General features: G+C 47.2%; 2 protein-coding genes across 2 annotated transcripts in view; one reads left to right on the plus strand and one right to left on the minus strand.

Moving 5' to 3' along the window:
• Positions 1-17844, minus strand: part of LOC108549766 (trans-2,3-enoyl-CoA reductase Sc2) — a 170799-nt gene extending 152955 nt beyond the window's left edge. The window contains exons 1-2 of the mRNA XM_017903277.1: positions 17710-17844; positions 16220-16362 (exon numbers count right to left, since the gene is read on the minus strand). Coding sequence (XP_017758766.1) covers positions 16220-16362; positions 17710-17756 — 190 coding nt within the window. The 5' untranslated portion in view covers positions 17757-17844. The remainder of the gene's footprint in view (positions 1-16219; positions 16363-17709) is intronic.
• On the plus strand, positions 200-9726 carry LOC108549767 (facilitated trehalose transporter Tret1-2 homolog). Its single transcript, XM_017903278.1, has 7 exons — positions 200-298; positions 6400-6533; positions 7718-7964; positions 8059-8343; positions 8542-8794; positions 8952-9292; positions 9424-9726. Exons 1-7 carry the CDS (start codon positions 236-238, stop codon positions 9559-9561), a joined length of 1461 nt encoding a protein of 486 aa, XP_017758767.1. The 5' UTR covers positions 200-235; the 3' UTR covers positions 9562-9726.
• Positions 17845-18120: the final 276 nt, after the last annotated feature.

Consider the following 18120-nt stretch of genomic DNA (forward strand, 5'->3'; position numbering starts at 1 on the left):
CGGTCGAAAGTGGAAAACCAAATTCTCGCCGATAAGCGACTCCGTTTGAAGAAGATTCGAGTGGACAGGGACACGGGCAGGGGAACTTTCTCCCGGTGATCCTCCTGTGTCCCTAGGTCGGATGCTGTGTAAGAAATACCACCGTGCAAGCTTGCTATCGGGGTCTCTATCGTCGCTATCTTTTCCCGTGTTGCAGGTAACGACTGTGCCGGACGAGGGCGAGAACAGCTTTAAAATGCCCAGGGCTTCCGTGGTACACATGACTTCGACGGCCACGAGACCGCAGCACATGTCACAGGTATCGACCTCTTTTTTTCTCTATTACTTGCCATTATCTCCGTTCCTCTCCTTCCCTTGTGCCCTATAACTATTCTTTATCGTTACTTCTTAATCGACACCCTATCTTCAGAAAAAGATAAAAGAAAGAATAAAATTGGCAGTAAATTAAAATAAGCAACAAAACAGCCAGAACCCCCGAGATGCTTGCTAAATCGATTCGCGTTTGACAGCAGTTAGAGCAATCGCGACGAGTTTTACGAATATTCAGCTGAGAGGGGGCACGCAATGGAAATGAAAATTCCGCACGCAGGCAACGTCGGAAGATTTTCATGCTTCTTGCACGTTTGAAAGAGAAGAAACGCTGTTACCATGGAATAATAAATGGCGGAGAAGCAGGCCAAGATCAGTGGCCGTTTCACCGACTTACATTTCGCAGCGGCGTTTAGCGCTCGCGGAATAATCGAAATCCAGCGAGAGCGAGTATCCTTCTTGGCATAGCTCCATATCGATATGCAAATACCGAGGATAGCTGCGAGCTTAATCGAGTGGTCCAAGCTTAAAATGCATATCGAGCGGGCTCTTTCGACTAAAGCTCCACCTACTCGTCTTCCTTCCTCTTCTTTCGCGCGTGTATACAATAGCGTGCACTTTACTAGCCCGGACTGACCAGCCATTTTCATAATACCGCCACTCTAAAGACTTTCAAAGCTCTTTTTCTCCCCTTCTTTTTCACCCCTCGCTCTCCTCTCGCTCCGGCAGCATCGGCTAACAGTTTTAAGCTAATGGCTCTCCCAGTTAACTTCGACCTAACTCGAGGCACATCCTTCGGCCGCGTAAACGAGCTTTTAACATCGTGAGAGAAGAAACGCACCGGGAAGCTGCACGTAGCCAGGAAATTCATACTACCAGCGGAGAATGCTCGTCCGAACTTTCAGCGCGCAATGGTGTCCCGACAACGGCTGCAACTCGCTTTTGCACGGGACATTTGGCAGATACTAGCCTCTACGACTGCGAGACACTCAGACTCGTTGCAATTCCGCCGCCATTTTCTCCCACTACGGATTTTCGCTGTGTCCCCCTTACGAGGAGGCAGTTTCGAACGATCGAACGGAAAATAGATCCGGATATCGCGCACAACTACATAATCGCGAATTCTCTCTGATCGCGTTGGCGATTCTTCATCAGACCGATCGGATATCGGTTGAAAGACGGATTTTATGGAATCGACTGACAGGATTATCGCAACGGTCGGTGCGAAAGCGATTTCCATTAGGCTGCATCTCGCCGCGATCAACGGTCGGGCGATATCGCGGCCGATAAAAGGCGCCGCGGGTCTCGCGCAGCGCCATTTTGTTATCGCTCGAGCCTCCGACGGCGCCATCGATATTTGCCCAGCGGAACAAACGGAACGCGCGATACAAATCCATTTACCCCCTTTCGCTCGCGCGAGAATTAGATTTCGGGATTATCGAATGCAGGTCGCGCGTCAAAGCGGAGTCTCCGCGCGCGGACTCTCGTTCGTCCTTCTGCTTCCGGCGACCTGAAATTACCGCCACTCGTTCGCGCCTGTTTCTAACTTTGACGCTGTCCATTATACGCCGATTAGTCGGCGAGGATAATCGCATCCGGCACGGTAACTAGGTAGCACCCGTGTTATCGGATTTCGAGCGGAAAGCGTCGCACGCGCGAGCGTCTCGCGAGCGTCCCTAACCGCGGCTCCGCCCGTGATCCGCGGACCCCTATCGTTCGACGTATTCCTCCGAGGTACAGTGTACGCGTACCAGCTTTGCATACGCGCGTCTACGAGCATTTGACAGACGCGTGCAACGTGCCGTGACTGCAAATGGACCGCGTACGTCGCGAACGCGTCGCACCGAGAGTCACAGCATCAAAGGGGTTAAACGCGTGCACCGGGCTGGGTCACGACGCAGCGGTGTGGACCTAGACTCTGTCAGTGGTTTACAACGGAGCCCGGCGCTGTTGGACGTCGTAAACCAACGGTGAGTCACGTCGCAGCTTCTCCTTTATGCCGATGCACGATTTCGTATTCGAGTAATTGCGCGAGACTAACGCGCGGACGAGAGAAACCGGCTACCGGTTTGGTCCGGTCCGGTCGCCGCGACTACCCTGTCTCTACGCTTCCTGGATAACTCCGGCCACGGATCGACGCGATCCATCACGCGAAAAGACACTTCCCTTCGATCGAAGGCAACGATCTCCGCTTGGTCAGGCCGCGGTCACCGAGACAGAGAGAGAGGAAGAGAGTTAATATCGGCAAGGCGATCGCGCGTCAATGTCCAACGACTCGGTGATCGATCGCTTAATCGAGATCGCTTAATCGAGTTGGCGCTCCAGCCGAGGCAACGGCGTCACGCTTTTCGCACGATCGCGAGCGGCTAAGAAGCTTTGGAAAGCGGCTCGCGACCCACGCGTTATTGTTCGCGGACACGGGACACGAACGTCTCTGCCACGGCGGCGGAAAAGTTATCGCGGCGTCAGCGTTTAATGGCCTGTAATACGCTCGTGTCTCGTTCGGGAGGGGCGAGATATCGAAAGTCTATGCAAATTTACGTGGGATCGGCGCCGCGCGTGTCTTTTCGAATTCCTACGCGGCACGCGTCCGGTATCTCGCAGTTCCCTGTCAAATATCCGTGGGACTTTATGACAGGTGTATGACTCGCGCGTGCCATTTTCCCCGCGTCGCTTCCGATCCACGCGAGATTTACCCAGGGAAATCGGTGCGTGGAAGAATTCGAGAAATTTGCCGGACTCCTCGGGACCGGGCCGCGATCGTTATTTTTGACAGCGACAGGGAATGCTCGGCGATCGAATTATCCCCGAGGCATAATTCGATCACGGGACAATTTCGCCCTCTTTCGCGATGAATTAACGCGTTTATCTCGCGATCTTCGAGCGCGGCAATTTATTTCGCGCGAAGCAACCTCGCCGCTACGGGATCGCGCGAAATTGCGCAATAATTGCCGGCACACCCTGCATTATCCGCAATTATAGCTCATAAATAATTATATTCCCGCCGGGCTGACCGACATACGCGGCGAGGAAAAAATTTGCCAACGAGGGGAGAAGGTGTAAAAGTCTCGAACGTGTCGACGCGAATATTTTCATCCAGATTCTTTCCGGCACGGCACGAGAGCGTTGATGTCATCTCTATTTCTCGTTGGCGCGCGCGCGCGCGCGTGCACCGCGATGGCGCTGGTGGATCGGCATAGATCTCGGCCGAGGAAATCGTTACGATTCGAGTAACACGGCAGTGATCTGCACGCTCGAGCGATTTTCTTATGTCACACGACGAATCGTAAAATCGGAGCTACCGAGAGGGACTGTGTTAGTGTTACCGTGGCATGCGTCATTGGAGTTCAAACGAGACGTCTACGGGATAAATAACCGAGTCGCATAAATCGGTCGAATAAAAACTAAATTACTGAATCAATCGTGGAATCTGGAGCGAATTGTACGCCTCGAGATACACGCGTGGCCGAGAGATCCATGTACAGAGATCTATAGGACTGGTTGGACGTTAGAACTGCTTGCCATTACCAGGATATTAACTCTTTAACTGTCACGCTAAAATCACTTGTTTTACTTAGGATGTCATGGCAGTATTTTTATCATTCGAAGCATATAATGGCAAAATAATAATAAATTAGTGATACATGACAATATTCTTACTCAATAGAGCGTTTATGTTATTGACAGTCAAGAATGACCACGGATGGAGCCTTGGTAACAGTTGACAATCAACTAACTGTCAATTTTCATTCAATTTTTATAATTATAAGTAGTTCCAGCGCCTCTAGTCGCCAATGACTACAGTGGCACCTTGGCAACGGTCAAAATACACTAACTGTCAATTTTCGTTCAATTTTTACAATTGTGAGTGTTCAAATGCTCCGATCATCAATGCTTATACCGTGGCGTCACAAAAGAAACCACGACCGATTATATATGTAGGAACGAAATGAGCACGGCCCTAAAAGATGTCAAGATTGTTTGGGCTTAGAACGAAAGTGACCGCGAAAGGGATGTTTAATGAAAGCTTAGGGATGCGTCCAGAGTGGTTGCAGTACCTGGGCCACCGAGCTTGCGTGAGAAGGGACATGATGGAGAAAGGAAACCTTAGTATGGCAGAGTCCAGAATGAACGGTTAAAAGCAAGGGTGCAAGAGTGTAAAAGGACAGTGTGCACAGACAGTCTATAAGTTTCAGTTTGGAAAGACAGTTTATGACAGTCAGTTACAATAGTGAGTTTTAAGAAAGAGCAGAAAAGTGTGCCCATAGCGAGTCTCTCTTGTTTCATAGCCAGTCGCTGTCATTCCATTTACGAGCTTATTTCATTCCATCAAGAAGCCAACGATACTATCTCGAGTCAATCCACCTAAAAATGATCCTACATATACGACCAACCTGACAGTCAAAGTGTCAAGGGTTCCAGGAGCTCGGGGATGCGAAACTTCTCGAGGATTTAAGGGTCCCTGGGTCTAAACGGGAGCAGCTCTATCTACGAGTGTCACGATGTTTGTGTGTTTTACAGCCTCTCGCAGCAACGCAAACGAGCCGCGCGCGCTGACGCAAGCGAGGAAGAGATACGGTGGAAAGCAGTCGCGGCGCCTGCTTTGCAGACGACGAATTTGCAACCTTTATAAATAACCAGCGTGTCGCAAATCCATCGCGCTTGGGTAACTAAACTCGCGATTAATCCTCGCGACCGTGCGAGCTAATTTTTCCGACGGTTTTACAACCGGGACAACGCTTCGGGCAAAGTATCGGCGAGATCCTTGCAGGGAACGAGGTCAGGAAATCTTGACTAGTCAATATCGAAACGCGAGAATGCTCGCGTCTTCCGTCGAAAAGGGAAGAGACACGCGAGAGTGTAGGCGAGAGAGGTTGCGACAATTCGCATTCCGCGGCACGAGATTCCATCGCGCCGTAATTTCGGCTCCGCGCAGCGTAAAATCGCTGGCTTCTGACACCAGCTAGCTCTGGACCATTGTCACGCGGCGGAATACGCTCCCGATCCGCGCGGAGGATGCGTGCACGAGCTTGGCAGAAGCGTTTTAGTATTCCTCGCAGAGAGGGAGAGACCCGCTTTCGATTTGCGGCCAACAATTTGTCCGACCATTGCAACCCGCTGCCCCGTGATACACATTGCCGGCCTTCCTATATTCGTCGATGCTGGAATTCGAGGTAGTCTAACTCGCGAAATTTACGACCGAACGATTAATTCGAAGCGGGTTTCTTTTCTCTGGTGCTTTCCTTGACCGACTCGTCGATTCGACTCGGTTTCCCTGCTTCGCTTTTACGAGCAGAAGTTGTTGGGTGGCAACGATGGCGGACAAAGACCAGATGTGCCACTTGTCTATGCTTCCTGGTGTCAAAGACACAGAGAATGACATAAGACGTTGCGTCGCAGGACAGAGAAGTATTCGGACCTTTTCTCTTTACATCTTCTGTTCCATTCAGGCAGTAGAGTTGCTAACACGTGTCAATACCAAGAGTACAGCCGCTATACTAATCCTATTACCGATAAATATATCTTTACTCTGAAGAGACCATAACGAAAGGGTATCCAGGTAAAATTCGGTGTCTGGGATTGCGAAATCTGATCGTTTAACCCTTTCCCGTACTTTAACGAGTCTGACTCGTGATGAAGATATTGGCCCAAACATGAATATCACGTGCCAGACACGTTGATATGAAATCGGGTCGAACTTAAATATCACGAGCCGGACACGTGGATAGCAAATTGGGTCGAACGTAAATATCACGAGTCAGACACGTGGATAGCAAATCGGGCCAAACGTGGACATCGCGGAATAATGTGTCATCGTGACAAAAGTTACAATCGTGATCGAGTTTTAGCTCCTATCAGTACGTCACGAGAGAGTTGGTCATGATACTTATAATCTCTGTTACAAAGTAGTTTAGTTATCGAAGTTTAGACCGCTCGTTGACGCCCACCGTTTGGGCCCGGATTTCCTCGAGCTAAATGGCAGGGGATGGGGTTAATTTGAACTTAATTCAACTTCTACTCCCGTCTCGTCCTTTTCCTGCGACGAATCGGATTTCAACAAGGATGCTACAGACTCTCGCGTGTTTTCAGGTTCTGGCGACTCTGGCGCTGTCGATGGGAACACTGTCCTCGGGCCTGGCGAAAGGTTACACCTCGCCAGCTCTGGACTCCATCCTGGATAACCAGCCGCCTCACCTTTATCAGTCCTCCAACAACGACACCTGGTAACTACGTTTCTCTGGTCCGCGCGCGAAAGTCGTACGCGATTTAAGGTAGCTAGCGAAAGAACAGGCAAACGGCGGCATAACACGGGCGACGCAGTGTAAACAGGGAAAGTGAAACTTCGTAAGTAATCGCGAGTTAGACGTGTCGTGTCCGGTAACGATTAGCGTCGGTCAGTAGATAAGCAAATTAAATAAGCCCGACAAGATATTTCGTCGTACCGGTAATAAAGCGCGGGCGAATATCTTAGATAATTCACTTAACAAATGCATTAACGTCGCTCCGTTCCGTTTCCAACTGGCTGTCGCACACTTTCTCCGCGATAGCGGTTCGGTTTTATCGCGTCTCGCTATAGAGGAAGCACGCCATACGAAGTGGCAAGAAACCGTGCTCGTTAGTTATATGGGGACCCGCGTGTAATATTCGCCGGTTATATTCTTTACGTAACGTCGAAATTTATGCCGGACAATTTGCTTTTGAAACGGCCTAAACGCCGGTAAATCGCAAGCCAGACAGTCAAGAAGTGACACTGGACCCCGCTTTTCGAATAACGGCTCATTAGCGTGCCGATTAACGTACTTCCCGGTGGAAACTCTAAGTTGACAGTTGACAGACCACCGTGCGTCGGGCGAATCGCGAAGAAATCGAGTTTTGATAGCGATTCTAAGCGAATTGGACGATTAGCGTGCCAATTTACGTACTTCCCGGTGGAAACTCTACGTTGACAGTTGACAGTTGACAGACCACCATGCGGCAGGCCAATCGCGAAGAAATCGAGTAACGATAGCGATTCTAAGCGAACTGGACGATTAGCGTGCCGATAAACGTACCTCCCGATGAAAATTCTACATTGACAGTTTGACAGACCACCGTGCGTCGGGCGAATCGCGAAGAAATCGTGTTTCGATAGCGATTCCGAGCGAATTGGACGACGATAGAGTAGCGAACTTCAGCTAAATACGACGAAGCATGACGAATTCGCGACTATCCTTGAACCGGTTGCGAAGATCGATACTGAGCGGCAGCAGCGATCGATCGATCTGTGGATAGATCGGTCGGTGTGGTTGAGCGGCTTAATCACGGGCACGGGTGACACGGAGAGCACGCGACCTGGTATTAGGTAACGATTAGGTCCTCGCATAACGCTAGACCCTGTCATCTGTAATCGTATTGCCATTTGTCGCAGGTCGGCTTTCTCGGTGACGCAACAAGAAGCCTCGTGGGTCGCGTCGTTGTCGATGTTGGGCGCATGGTTCGGCGCTATGATCGGCGATTGGATAATGAGGAGGGGTCGCAGATTGGCGCTCCGGGTCACGTCTTTGCCTCTGGCAGTTGTCTGGATCCTTACAGGCATCGCGCCCTGCGTGGAATTGATCTACGTCACCAGCTTCATCGGAGGCCTCTGCTGTTCGGTGATCACCATGGTAGCCCAGGTATCGCGCGGATTTCCTTTCCACGTTCCATCTCCGTTTCGACTCTGTACACTCTCCGCGGATAGACGTCACAGCTAACGAATGTTTCGTTTAGGTATACATATCGGAAATCTCGATGCCTGGTATCAGAGGCTGCCTGTCGGCGATGCTGAAGGTGCTCGGTCACGTCGGCGTGTTATTGTCGTATATAGCAGGCACGTACCTGAACTGGCGGCAGAGCGCACTGCTGGTGGCCATAGCGCCGTCGATGCTCTTTTTGGGGACTCTCTTTATACCGGAGACGCCGTCGTATCTCGTTCTGAACGGCAAAGACGACGAGGCTGCCAACAGCTTACAATGGCTTCGCGGTGATCACGTCGACATACGTCACGAGCTGCAGGTAATTTTCAAACGCGTCTTTGCCTCCGCCCTCTCCTCTCCCGATATCTCTTTCAACCAGACGACGTTGGCTGTTCGTCGCGCAACGAAAAACCTTGCTTCGTAATCAAACGACGATTCACAGTCTAGCTACTCGCGGGCCTCTCCATCTTTCCAACGATCCATCTTGGCTACATCGACTTCCGTACGATTGTTGCAGGTGATCAAAACGAACATTCTCGCCTCCAGAGCGAAGCAGTACGAGCTGACGTTCAAGAACAGCATGTTCACGCCTCGATTGTACAAACCAATCGCCATCACGTGTGGGCTGATGTTCTTTCAGCGATTTTCCGGGGCGAACGCGTTCAATTATTACGCGGTGATTATATTCCGCCAGACCCTGGGTGGCATGAATCCTCACGGCGCCACCATTGCGATCGGCTTCGTGCAATTATTGGCTTCTCTGTTATCAGGTACGGTAACCCGAGCCATTCGTTGTTCCGGGGGATTCGCGAAACGCTCGGTTGCGCGTGCGCGTGCAAAACGTATCGACGAATGACACCTCTGAAACGTAACGAAACGGATCGCGTTTCCGATCGCGTTTCATCGTCGTTTGCGCGGTGTTCGCAGGGTTCCTGATCGACATCGTCGGTAGGCTGCCGCTGCTGATAGCCAGCACCGTGTTCATGTCGCTGGCGTTAGCGGGTTTCGGCAGCTATGCCTATTACATGTCACAGACGCAGAATCTGGGCTACCCGGACTCGGCGGTGGTCGGCCAACACGACTGGATACCGTTGCTCTGCGTGCTCGTCTTCACGACTGCCCTAGCTTTGGGCATATCGCCAATTTCGTGGTTATTGATTGGCGAGCTCTTTCCCCTGGAGTATCGCGGCCTCGGCTCGAGCATCAGCACCAGCTTCAGCTACTTCTGCGCGTTCGTCGGGATTAAGCTCTTCATGGATTTTCAGCAGGTGAGAGACCTCGTGATAATCGCCGGGCGCATTCGCGTCGGACCTAATAGGGTACCTGATCGATCGCCATGCGGCCATTTTTCTATTCTACCATCGCGAATGTTATCCGATATTCCTCGTACACGTTGCAGACATTCGGACTACACGGAGCCTTCTGGTTCTACGCAGCAGTGGCGGTATGCGGCCTGTGTTTCGTGGTGTGCTGCGTGCCAGAGACGAAAGGGAAGCAACTGGACGAGATGAATCCCGACTACGCGCAGGCACGGTAGTATAAGGCCTCGCTGACGGGGGGACTGTCGAATCTGGAGAAATCCAACAAACCCCTACCAGGTGGAGCCTACCCGAACCAGCACGATCCCCGGGAGCTGTACAACGCGAATCCCTCCACGGATATTCCAACGACGTCCGGTCAGACTGCCAACTATCGTAGCAATCGTCGCAAGCTGTCCGATTATTGCAACATCTTCGCCGAGAAGACGAACAGGATCGGCAGGAACGTGGAGAGTTTCATGCAGTCGCACGGGCTGTTCGCGGCGCGTCGTTCCACCGACGAAAGTTCACGCAGCAACGCGACCACGCATCGCAGCAACGGCGACGTGATCAGAAACGACTATCGATTCCCGGACCGCGTGGAGCAACGAACGGACGTACGCGAGCAGGATCGCCGTCGTTATACTCGCTTCGGGCGAGATGACCGGGACAGACATGTCTACTCGCGGCGGGCGTACGCGGAGGAAGGATCCGACACGAGCTACGTCGATCGGGACACGGAGATGCAGCCACGACGAGTTGGACAGCGCGATTATGCTACGGCGTACGAGGACAGGGGCAGCTGGAGGGACAGCTCGAGAGATTTAAACGGGTCTAAGCCGATCCTGAGGAACGGCATTAGTCACGCAAGGGGCGAGAGGCTTTACAGTTCCACGTTGCCCAGACGAAGCAGAACCATCAATTTCAGGGATCAGCTGACCAATTCCATCGAATCGTCCCGAGGCTACCCGAGGAGCTTGCAGGACCTCTCGGATCTCGAGTTGGACGATAGAATCCGGGACTCCAGCGTCGCCTCTTTCCTCTCAGCTAACAGCAGAGACTGGAGAAGCGACAGACTGTTGGACGACGACGGATACAGACGTCGAAGATACTACCAGGAAGACGAATTCGAGGACGATTACCTGAAGCTCTACCGAAATCTGTCCAGGCTTAATAGATACTCGCAGGGCAGCAAGTACGAGCCTGGCCAGGTACACTACGAGAGGGAATGCAGGACATTCGGCAACACGGTCGCCTATGTTTATTACAAAACGTGCTACTTGTGATGCACGAGCAGTCGCGACGGACTCGATATGGTGGATGATCGGTCGAGGAGTACTTCCTCGTCGATGGATCGTCTACTCGCTATGGTTCGTGACTTAACGACGAGCAAGCTCGGTCACCTGATTTCCGCCACGCTCGTTCTTACTTTCCCCGTTCGGTTTCTCGATCCACGCGAACGAGACTCGCGTTTCGGCGATGCCCAGGGCACGCCCAAGTATTAGAGTGGTTTTCTTTCCACGATGATCGTCGCGGCGAACCCAGGCGCCATTTTTCTCCGAGCAAGATCTCATTAGCGGTGTGATGTTAGGTTACTGAGTTCCTTCATCGTTTTGATACAAGCTTTTTTCCGTTCACGATAGACGTAAACGCGTGGATAGACACGTCTCGTAATTCACCTGCGTATAAGATTGGTCAGAAACGAACGCGGCGAGCCTCCCTTCCCAACCATCCTCTTCGAACACTTCCTTGCGACATTCTAAAGACTTGTATCGAGTAATCGAGATGGTACAATTTATACGAACGTAGATCCTAGTGGTAAAGAAACGTTAAAATAGCTGATACTCGTTAACGATTAAGAACGCTCGGCGATGGCGTTGCGCGTGAATTTTCTCCCCCTCTGACCAGTTTTATGCTCACTTTCGATAACTATCGATCGAGCGAATCCCAGTCCGACTGGGCAAGATCTCCTCTCGAACGACACGACTGAATTACGTAAATCGTATTTAGATCACCATCTTCGCGAATTTGCCTTGTGAAAAAAACGTTGAAGCGATATTTCGACCAAGAAGCGCATTAAATTAGCATACGTTATTTTCCGGTATAACTGTCGAGACTATAATCGAACAAATTCTTCCCGTCGATGTTTTCGGACGCGGGACAAAAATGAGAAAAAGGAAAAAAAAAAAGAAAAAACGTTAGCGAAAGAAGAAAAATAAATTGACAAATATAACGAATAACGCTCTTCCGTGCAACGTACCTTCTTCGAGAGCACGCAAATACGATATATAATAGACGTACAGGTAATAACGCGCAGTACGTACGTACGTGTAAATATATACGAAACAGAGATGCAAACAGGATAATAGTAGTCGTACATATATACATAAACTGTCTAGAATAGAATCGATAGACTGGTCCGTCGATTGTCGTCGACGTTTCTCTAAAACGTTTAAAGGTATACCGTGATATTTTCAATTCGTAGCTTCGAGTTTTCGAGTTTGCGAAAGGCAGGCAAATCTGGCGGTGTTTATCCCAGCGGGATGCGAAGATTCGCCTTTTTCCAAAAAGGGACCGCGTTGTTCGCGAAAATCGACTGACCCGACGCTCTACTCGGTAGATTCGTGATTCCACTGGTCAAATAAGAGGGTAAAACGCGGAATGGAACGCAGAATGAAACGCAGGGTGAAACGCAGGGTGAAAGAAAGAGTGAGGCACAGGGTAAGACGCTTGGTTTTCGATCGAATCGAAACAAGGCACACGCGTTCGCGTTGAATCGATGGGAAGGTAATGGTAATTTCCGCGGACGCGTGTACCATTGACGGTGCGCGAACGCGGAACAAAGGTATTTTTTTATTCGATCGACGATCGTAGGGAACGACAGAACTGGAACGCCGCGTGATCGATGGAGCGCGGCCGAGTAAACGTTCGTGGTTTTCCCGCCAATTTAGCGCCATTCGACGCGCGACGTCACGCGTAATGGCGGCGGCGGCGGCGGCGCCACCGTCGCTCACGGAGGGTACGCAGAAGAGAGATAATTTAGCGAACAACGGAGATTATTTTACTTGTCGGGGCTGTAGGTATAAATACTCGGGGGTCTCGTTCTACGGTTCTTGTAACGGCCGCCATTGACTTAACGATGACAATATTATTACCTGTAGATATATACTATACATACTATCTTTCATACTAAGTACCTATTGTATAAAATCGATTATTATTGTACATTGTATACATACACCTGTGCGAACGATTATACACACGGATCCGTGCAACTGTTCGAACAAGGTGGACAAACTTTTGCGACAATACTGTAACTAACCATTGCCAACAAACTCACGAGAACACGCGTGCTTGGAAATTTGGAAACTTTGGCAACGACGAAATCGTTATCTTCTCGTCGCGACGATCGCAGTCGCGTATATTTCGATGGTGGAGAAATCGACGCTAGGCGTCCCATCATCGGTTAGCCGTTCGACCGCGGTCGATCGCGCGAATTTTGTACAACCTTCGTCGTGACACGCGTCTTCGGTATAGGGTAACATTCGCGCGGCGATACGCACCATCCGATCCTCGAGTTCGAGGGAGGGGTCGCGTCCTTTAGGGGAAGTTATTCGAGGAAACGGCATTTGTATTTTGTATTTTTCTATAGTTTGTAGAACTCGTCAGCGTCGACTTTGCAGAAACGATGTCTGCATCTGTGATCGAACGCCTAGTCTTCACGGATGAAAATATTTTTCGCCAGTTACGATTATGTTTCTCCGAAAGTGAGCTTTTACGTTCATTCGACGTCGTATCGTTGTTGCAATCCTTCCGATATTTTTCCATTCGTCGTCGCGTTAAGCTAGATCTAACGAAGTCTATTCGATTAAGCGCCCGTCATCAGGGATGATAAATTACCGACATATCAAGGATATTGTATATCTAGTTTCCGTGAGATTATTCAAGAATTTCAGTTGGAATTTCAGTTTCAGACGAAACATCGTCGACAAATTCTTCAGGTAGCGATATTTTTTTCCGTGCAGTTTATCGGCAGGATTTCTAACATCTGTAATCGTTTACAACCCCGTGAGTCATATCTCTGCCATATCCGATATTCTAACGAAGAGTGCTGGGTCCTCCGACGCAACCGTAGAGCTAAGGATCATGTACTTAAAAGAGAGCAGAGAACGACGAAGAAATTTATTCGCGTGCTCGTGGACGGTGATGGTACACGTCTTTCCTATTCGCTCTGAACTCGAAGTACTTCCAGTTTCGATGCTTTCGTTCGACGCAGACAATATTAACATTCGAAACATATCCCAACCCCCGACGATTAGAAAACTTGCGAGAAGATTCTCACTTCACCGTCCGCGAATACGTTCAGAGAGGGCAGCACCTTCGAATCTCATACCTATCTAAGTGAATCTTATAATGCTCAAGGGCTTGGACGCAGTATTGAATATAACTTTACAATTAAGTTAACGCAGGTGCAATGCTCGTGAAACGAGTGCACGTAGGATAAGAGTAATGATAACGATTAAACAAGAAAACAAGAAAAAAGATACTCCGGGATTCTATATATGAATATATATAAATATATATATATATACATTATAAATTGTACAGAATGATTCTTCGACCATCGTGAGACTATCTCGTTTCTCCTTAGTGTACTGCGCCGAACGATAAGTATGTAAACGTTTTAAGAAGTCGCCTAGGAGGGGTTGGATTATAGGTATAGCGGATAAATTCTCTGGAACAACTATACAAGTAGCAGCGAAATCACCCATTTCTCTCCTAATTAATCGGAACACCTTCCTTTCGACTAGTTAATAGCCAAGCGAAGTAATCACACAAACACGCAGCGAGCGGGACGACTCGAAAGAGACGAGAAAAATTTTAAAAAAGGAAAAAAAAAAGATATAACGAATAAAAAATCTGCACTGTGCACTTTCGTGAATTGAAGGTATTATCGTAATCCTTAGGTGTAGCAATCAGCGAGTCGAAAGTCGGATTAGAATTCGTATTAATTATGCACGCGTAGCTATGCGATTAATCTGGGAAACCGTGAGACGTTTGATGCAGGCCGTGGTGAGTTAAATTAGACATTCGCCAGAAATGACCAATCGAGTCGCCGTGATTCTCGAGAAATGAAAAAAAGGAATGAGAGTGTGGGAAATATGCAAAATTTATATCGATGCACACTGGGCAAAGTGCAATCAAGAAATGTATTTCTACGTCGATTGGTTACGCGATTGAATTTTTGCAAAAGATTATCATTTTTCAATACCATTTTCCTTTTTCTTGTCTTTTTTCTTTTTTTTTTAATCACGAATTCAAGATTGAGATATTAATTTCGAAAAATTCCGTGGCCCGCATCACGCGCTTTCGTATGCATATTTGTATCCGTGTATACCGTGTATGGGTGTATATGAACGTGCACGCAGTGTATACGTGTGGCAGGGTAAGGGTAATGAAAGTTGCTTGTAAATGTGCTGATTGGAATCCACGAGCGTAATAGATGTTGCGGATGTTTGGAAAATTTGATATCGGAAATGGGACATTTAGAAAGAGACGCGTATTAACTGGATGTTAAACGATGAAAAATTTTCAATGCAAACGTGGTTCGAGCATTAAGAATGCCACGGCCTGCTAAGTAGGCTATATATACGTTATTACGTCTTCTATTTATCGACAATAAATTAACGCGAACTATTTACAAGTTATCGACAATAAAATGGACATTCGGAGGAAGCGCTGGCCGTCACCGAAAGGGATGTTCGAACGTTTGTATGTAGATAAAGCTAAACGAGATGAGAATATTCCGAAAGAACGTATTTTTCAAAAGCTGCATACATTAAGGGTATACATAGTAATATAAACATATATGTATATATATACACATATATATCTAGCCTGAAAAGGTCGCGCCTAGCTTCGCTTGCTAGATTTAATATTTTTGTAATGACGCTTAGACGTAGCTCGTTTGTACCTTCGCAGATTAAGAAACGTGTTTATATATTCGCGCGTCGACGCCGGGCTGGCCGGCGACGCGCGAAATTTGAATCGAAGCGGGGCGATGTATTCGCGCTACGACCACCGTAAAGGGAAATCGTAATCCACGATCGAACGACGCGTAAATTGTAACGTAAAACACGGGAAAGAGATCGTGGTTCCTCGACCGAACCGGGAACTCACGCTCAGCACCTTTCTATTATCGATCACTCCGATAACGTCGCGTACAGTGGCTCCGATCTATCGACGGAACGATTCTAAAACTAAATAAAGGTGTTCATCGATCGAAATCGCGAGAATTTACAAATTTCCGGAAGAGAAAGTCGATCGTAGAGATATGAATAGCACAAAACAATCCTGCCGACACGGTGGTACGAGATTTGTATCGAAAGAGACGTGCACGTAACGAACGAGTGCATCCTGTATTTATGCTACGAATAAGTATGTACTTAAATCGTAATTCGTTTAGCGTCTGCATTTGTACCTCTCTAGAAATAACGAACGATACTGGATATCCAAGCGCTAAATGACCTTCGGCGGAACCAACTACTTGCGTGTTTGTATAGAAATCCATATACACCTACATAAAATGCCAAAAGAAAAAGCAGATATAATCGTCAAATAATCGTTGTTCTTGTCCCTCTCCTACCAAGCATTTACTACAATACGTAATATTCTAAACGATACTACGATGAGGTTATAGATATAGGTTAGAAAATTTGATTTTCATTACGCGATATCACGCGATTTATGTAACGGAATAATAGGCGAGATCGCCATCGTTCCACGGAACCTTCGCGGACGTACTATCATAGACATCTATGCTCGAAAGAACGTACTACGCCGCGTCCGAGCACGTAACGCGACGAAAATTCAATTTCAAAATATGAAAACACTCACCCAACTGTGGTACCGAAACGTACGTCTCGCAGTCTACCAAAAATTGACCGGTTTGCACTGCACCAAGAGCAACGACCCTCTTCGTCAGGAACTCGATTGTCTGTGGGCCGGTTCTGTTTTCTATCATCGGATATTGTTGCAAACTGCAAACACACAAATGCCGGTTACGAACGAGGTATCGAATGTTCGAAATTATTGCATTTAAACGAACACGAATACTCTTAATGCCTCGAATGTCGAGCGAATATCGTAATAATAGAGAAAAAACGTTTTAAAATGCTTCTATTTCTCTGGCATGTGTTATTTCGACATAACCTCTAAATATCGCAAGATTCGGCGACTACGTACAGTATGCCGAATGAAGCGTTTGTAATCGGGTATGTGATAAAGAAGGATAAATAGGAAAAGTATTTAGAATTGGAAAATTACTTACATCGTAACACCCATTTTTATGGTCTTTTTGCACTAGAGACCACCGGGTTACACACACGAATCACTTGTCAAACGAAGAGAACGCGCGCAACTTGAACGAATTTCCAACGACATTCCGTAACCATCGATGGATGGCGCTATGCGTACGTGACATGGCGACCTCTGTAGGAAAGAAAAGTAAAAACTTATATTACGGATATGGTAAAAGATTTTATTAAACGGTATAGGATATTGTCATAAATTCTGAAATGTCGATTATTTTTTGTTTCTCCGCAGTAAAAAGCTAATTATTTTTGAAGCTCAAATTTTTGCGAATGAGGAGAGAAAATCGCGTTTACTCGATTAACAAATTCGAAGATGAATATTTATTTGTGTAGGACACATAAAAATGGGTAAAAATGAAAATTATAATATTTTCTATTCGAGATTATCATTCTAATTAATTTTTTGATGGGAACATTTATGAAGATAAAACAGCTATTAAGGAATTTCACTCGCGATTATGAAATACTTTTGTAAATGTACATTGTTGTAAAATTCTTTTTTTAATTTCGTAATAAAAAGTTTCCAATTCTAACCTATATGGTATATTCTGTAGGGTATACCGAATCGGTAAGGTTGAAAATGACACTAATATGGTAAGGAAGACTCTTGATACGTGTGGCATACGATAGCGTTAGGTGGTATAGCAATAGCATAATTCGAAATATTTTCGTATATGCGTAGTTATTGGTTATACGTATCAAATGGATGAGTTAGATGTCTCTCTTTCCTTAATTTCAATCTTATTATTTAATTGATAAAATAAAATTTATTAACGAAGGAATTATGCAAGGACCTTCATATTTTTGAGCTATAAACTACTTATTTATAAGTATAACCAAATTGTTGTACACGTGAAATACTAAAATTCTTAAAAAATATATAACGTTTAGTTCATCGCAAAAAGGGTGCATATTTGATATCAAAGTGTAAGTACATAACCAATTGGATAACCAACAATTTTTCGTCGTAGAAAAAATTAATATATATTTACAATTAAATACTTTATAACTTACTAGGTGGATGCCAGTGCACTACAGATGCAAATGTCAAATTCTTTCATATCATTCAACGTCGTTGGACTTTTTTTACGATTTTAATCGCGAACATTTTAATTACGTCACAATTACCGAACCGTGTTAGCAAGCACGATATTCCCGCGACTATCCTACAAATTCAAATTTCACTGAAGGTGGCGTCCCTAGAGAAACGCCACGACCGTTGGCGAAATCGAATTGATGATGCAATCTATCGATGTTATTGCACTTGCTACGAGAGATGGCGATATGGTACGTTGAAGTGTCCCTGGGAATGGCGATCTGTTAGAACTCGAGCAAGGTGTAGTTTTATTGTTGTTGCGTAGATAATATCGGATTCGAATTGAAATGCAAGTGATAAGTTTTCGTGCGCGTGTGATTGTGAGTTGC

Source organism: Eufriesea mexicana, unplaced genomic scaffold (assembly GCF_001483705.2).
Source record: "Eufriesea mexicana isolate 0111107269 unplaced genomic scaffold, ASM148370v2 scaffold2208, whole genome shotgun sequence".
Taxonomy (NCBI): Eukaryota; Metazoa; Arthropoda; class Insecta; order Hymenoptera; family Apidae; genus Eufriesea; species Eufriesea mexicana.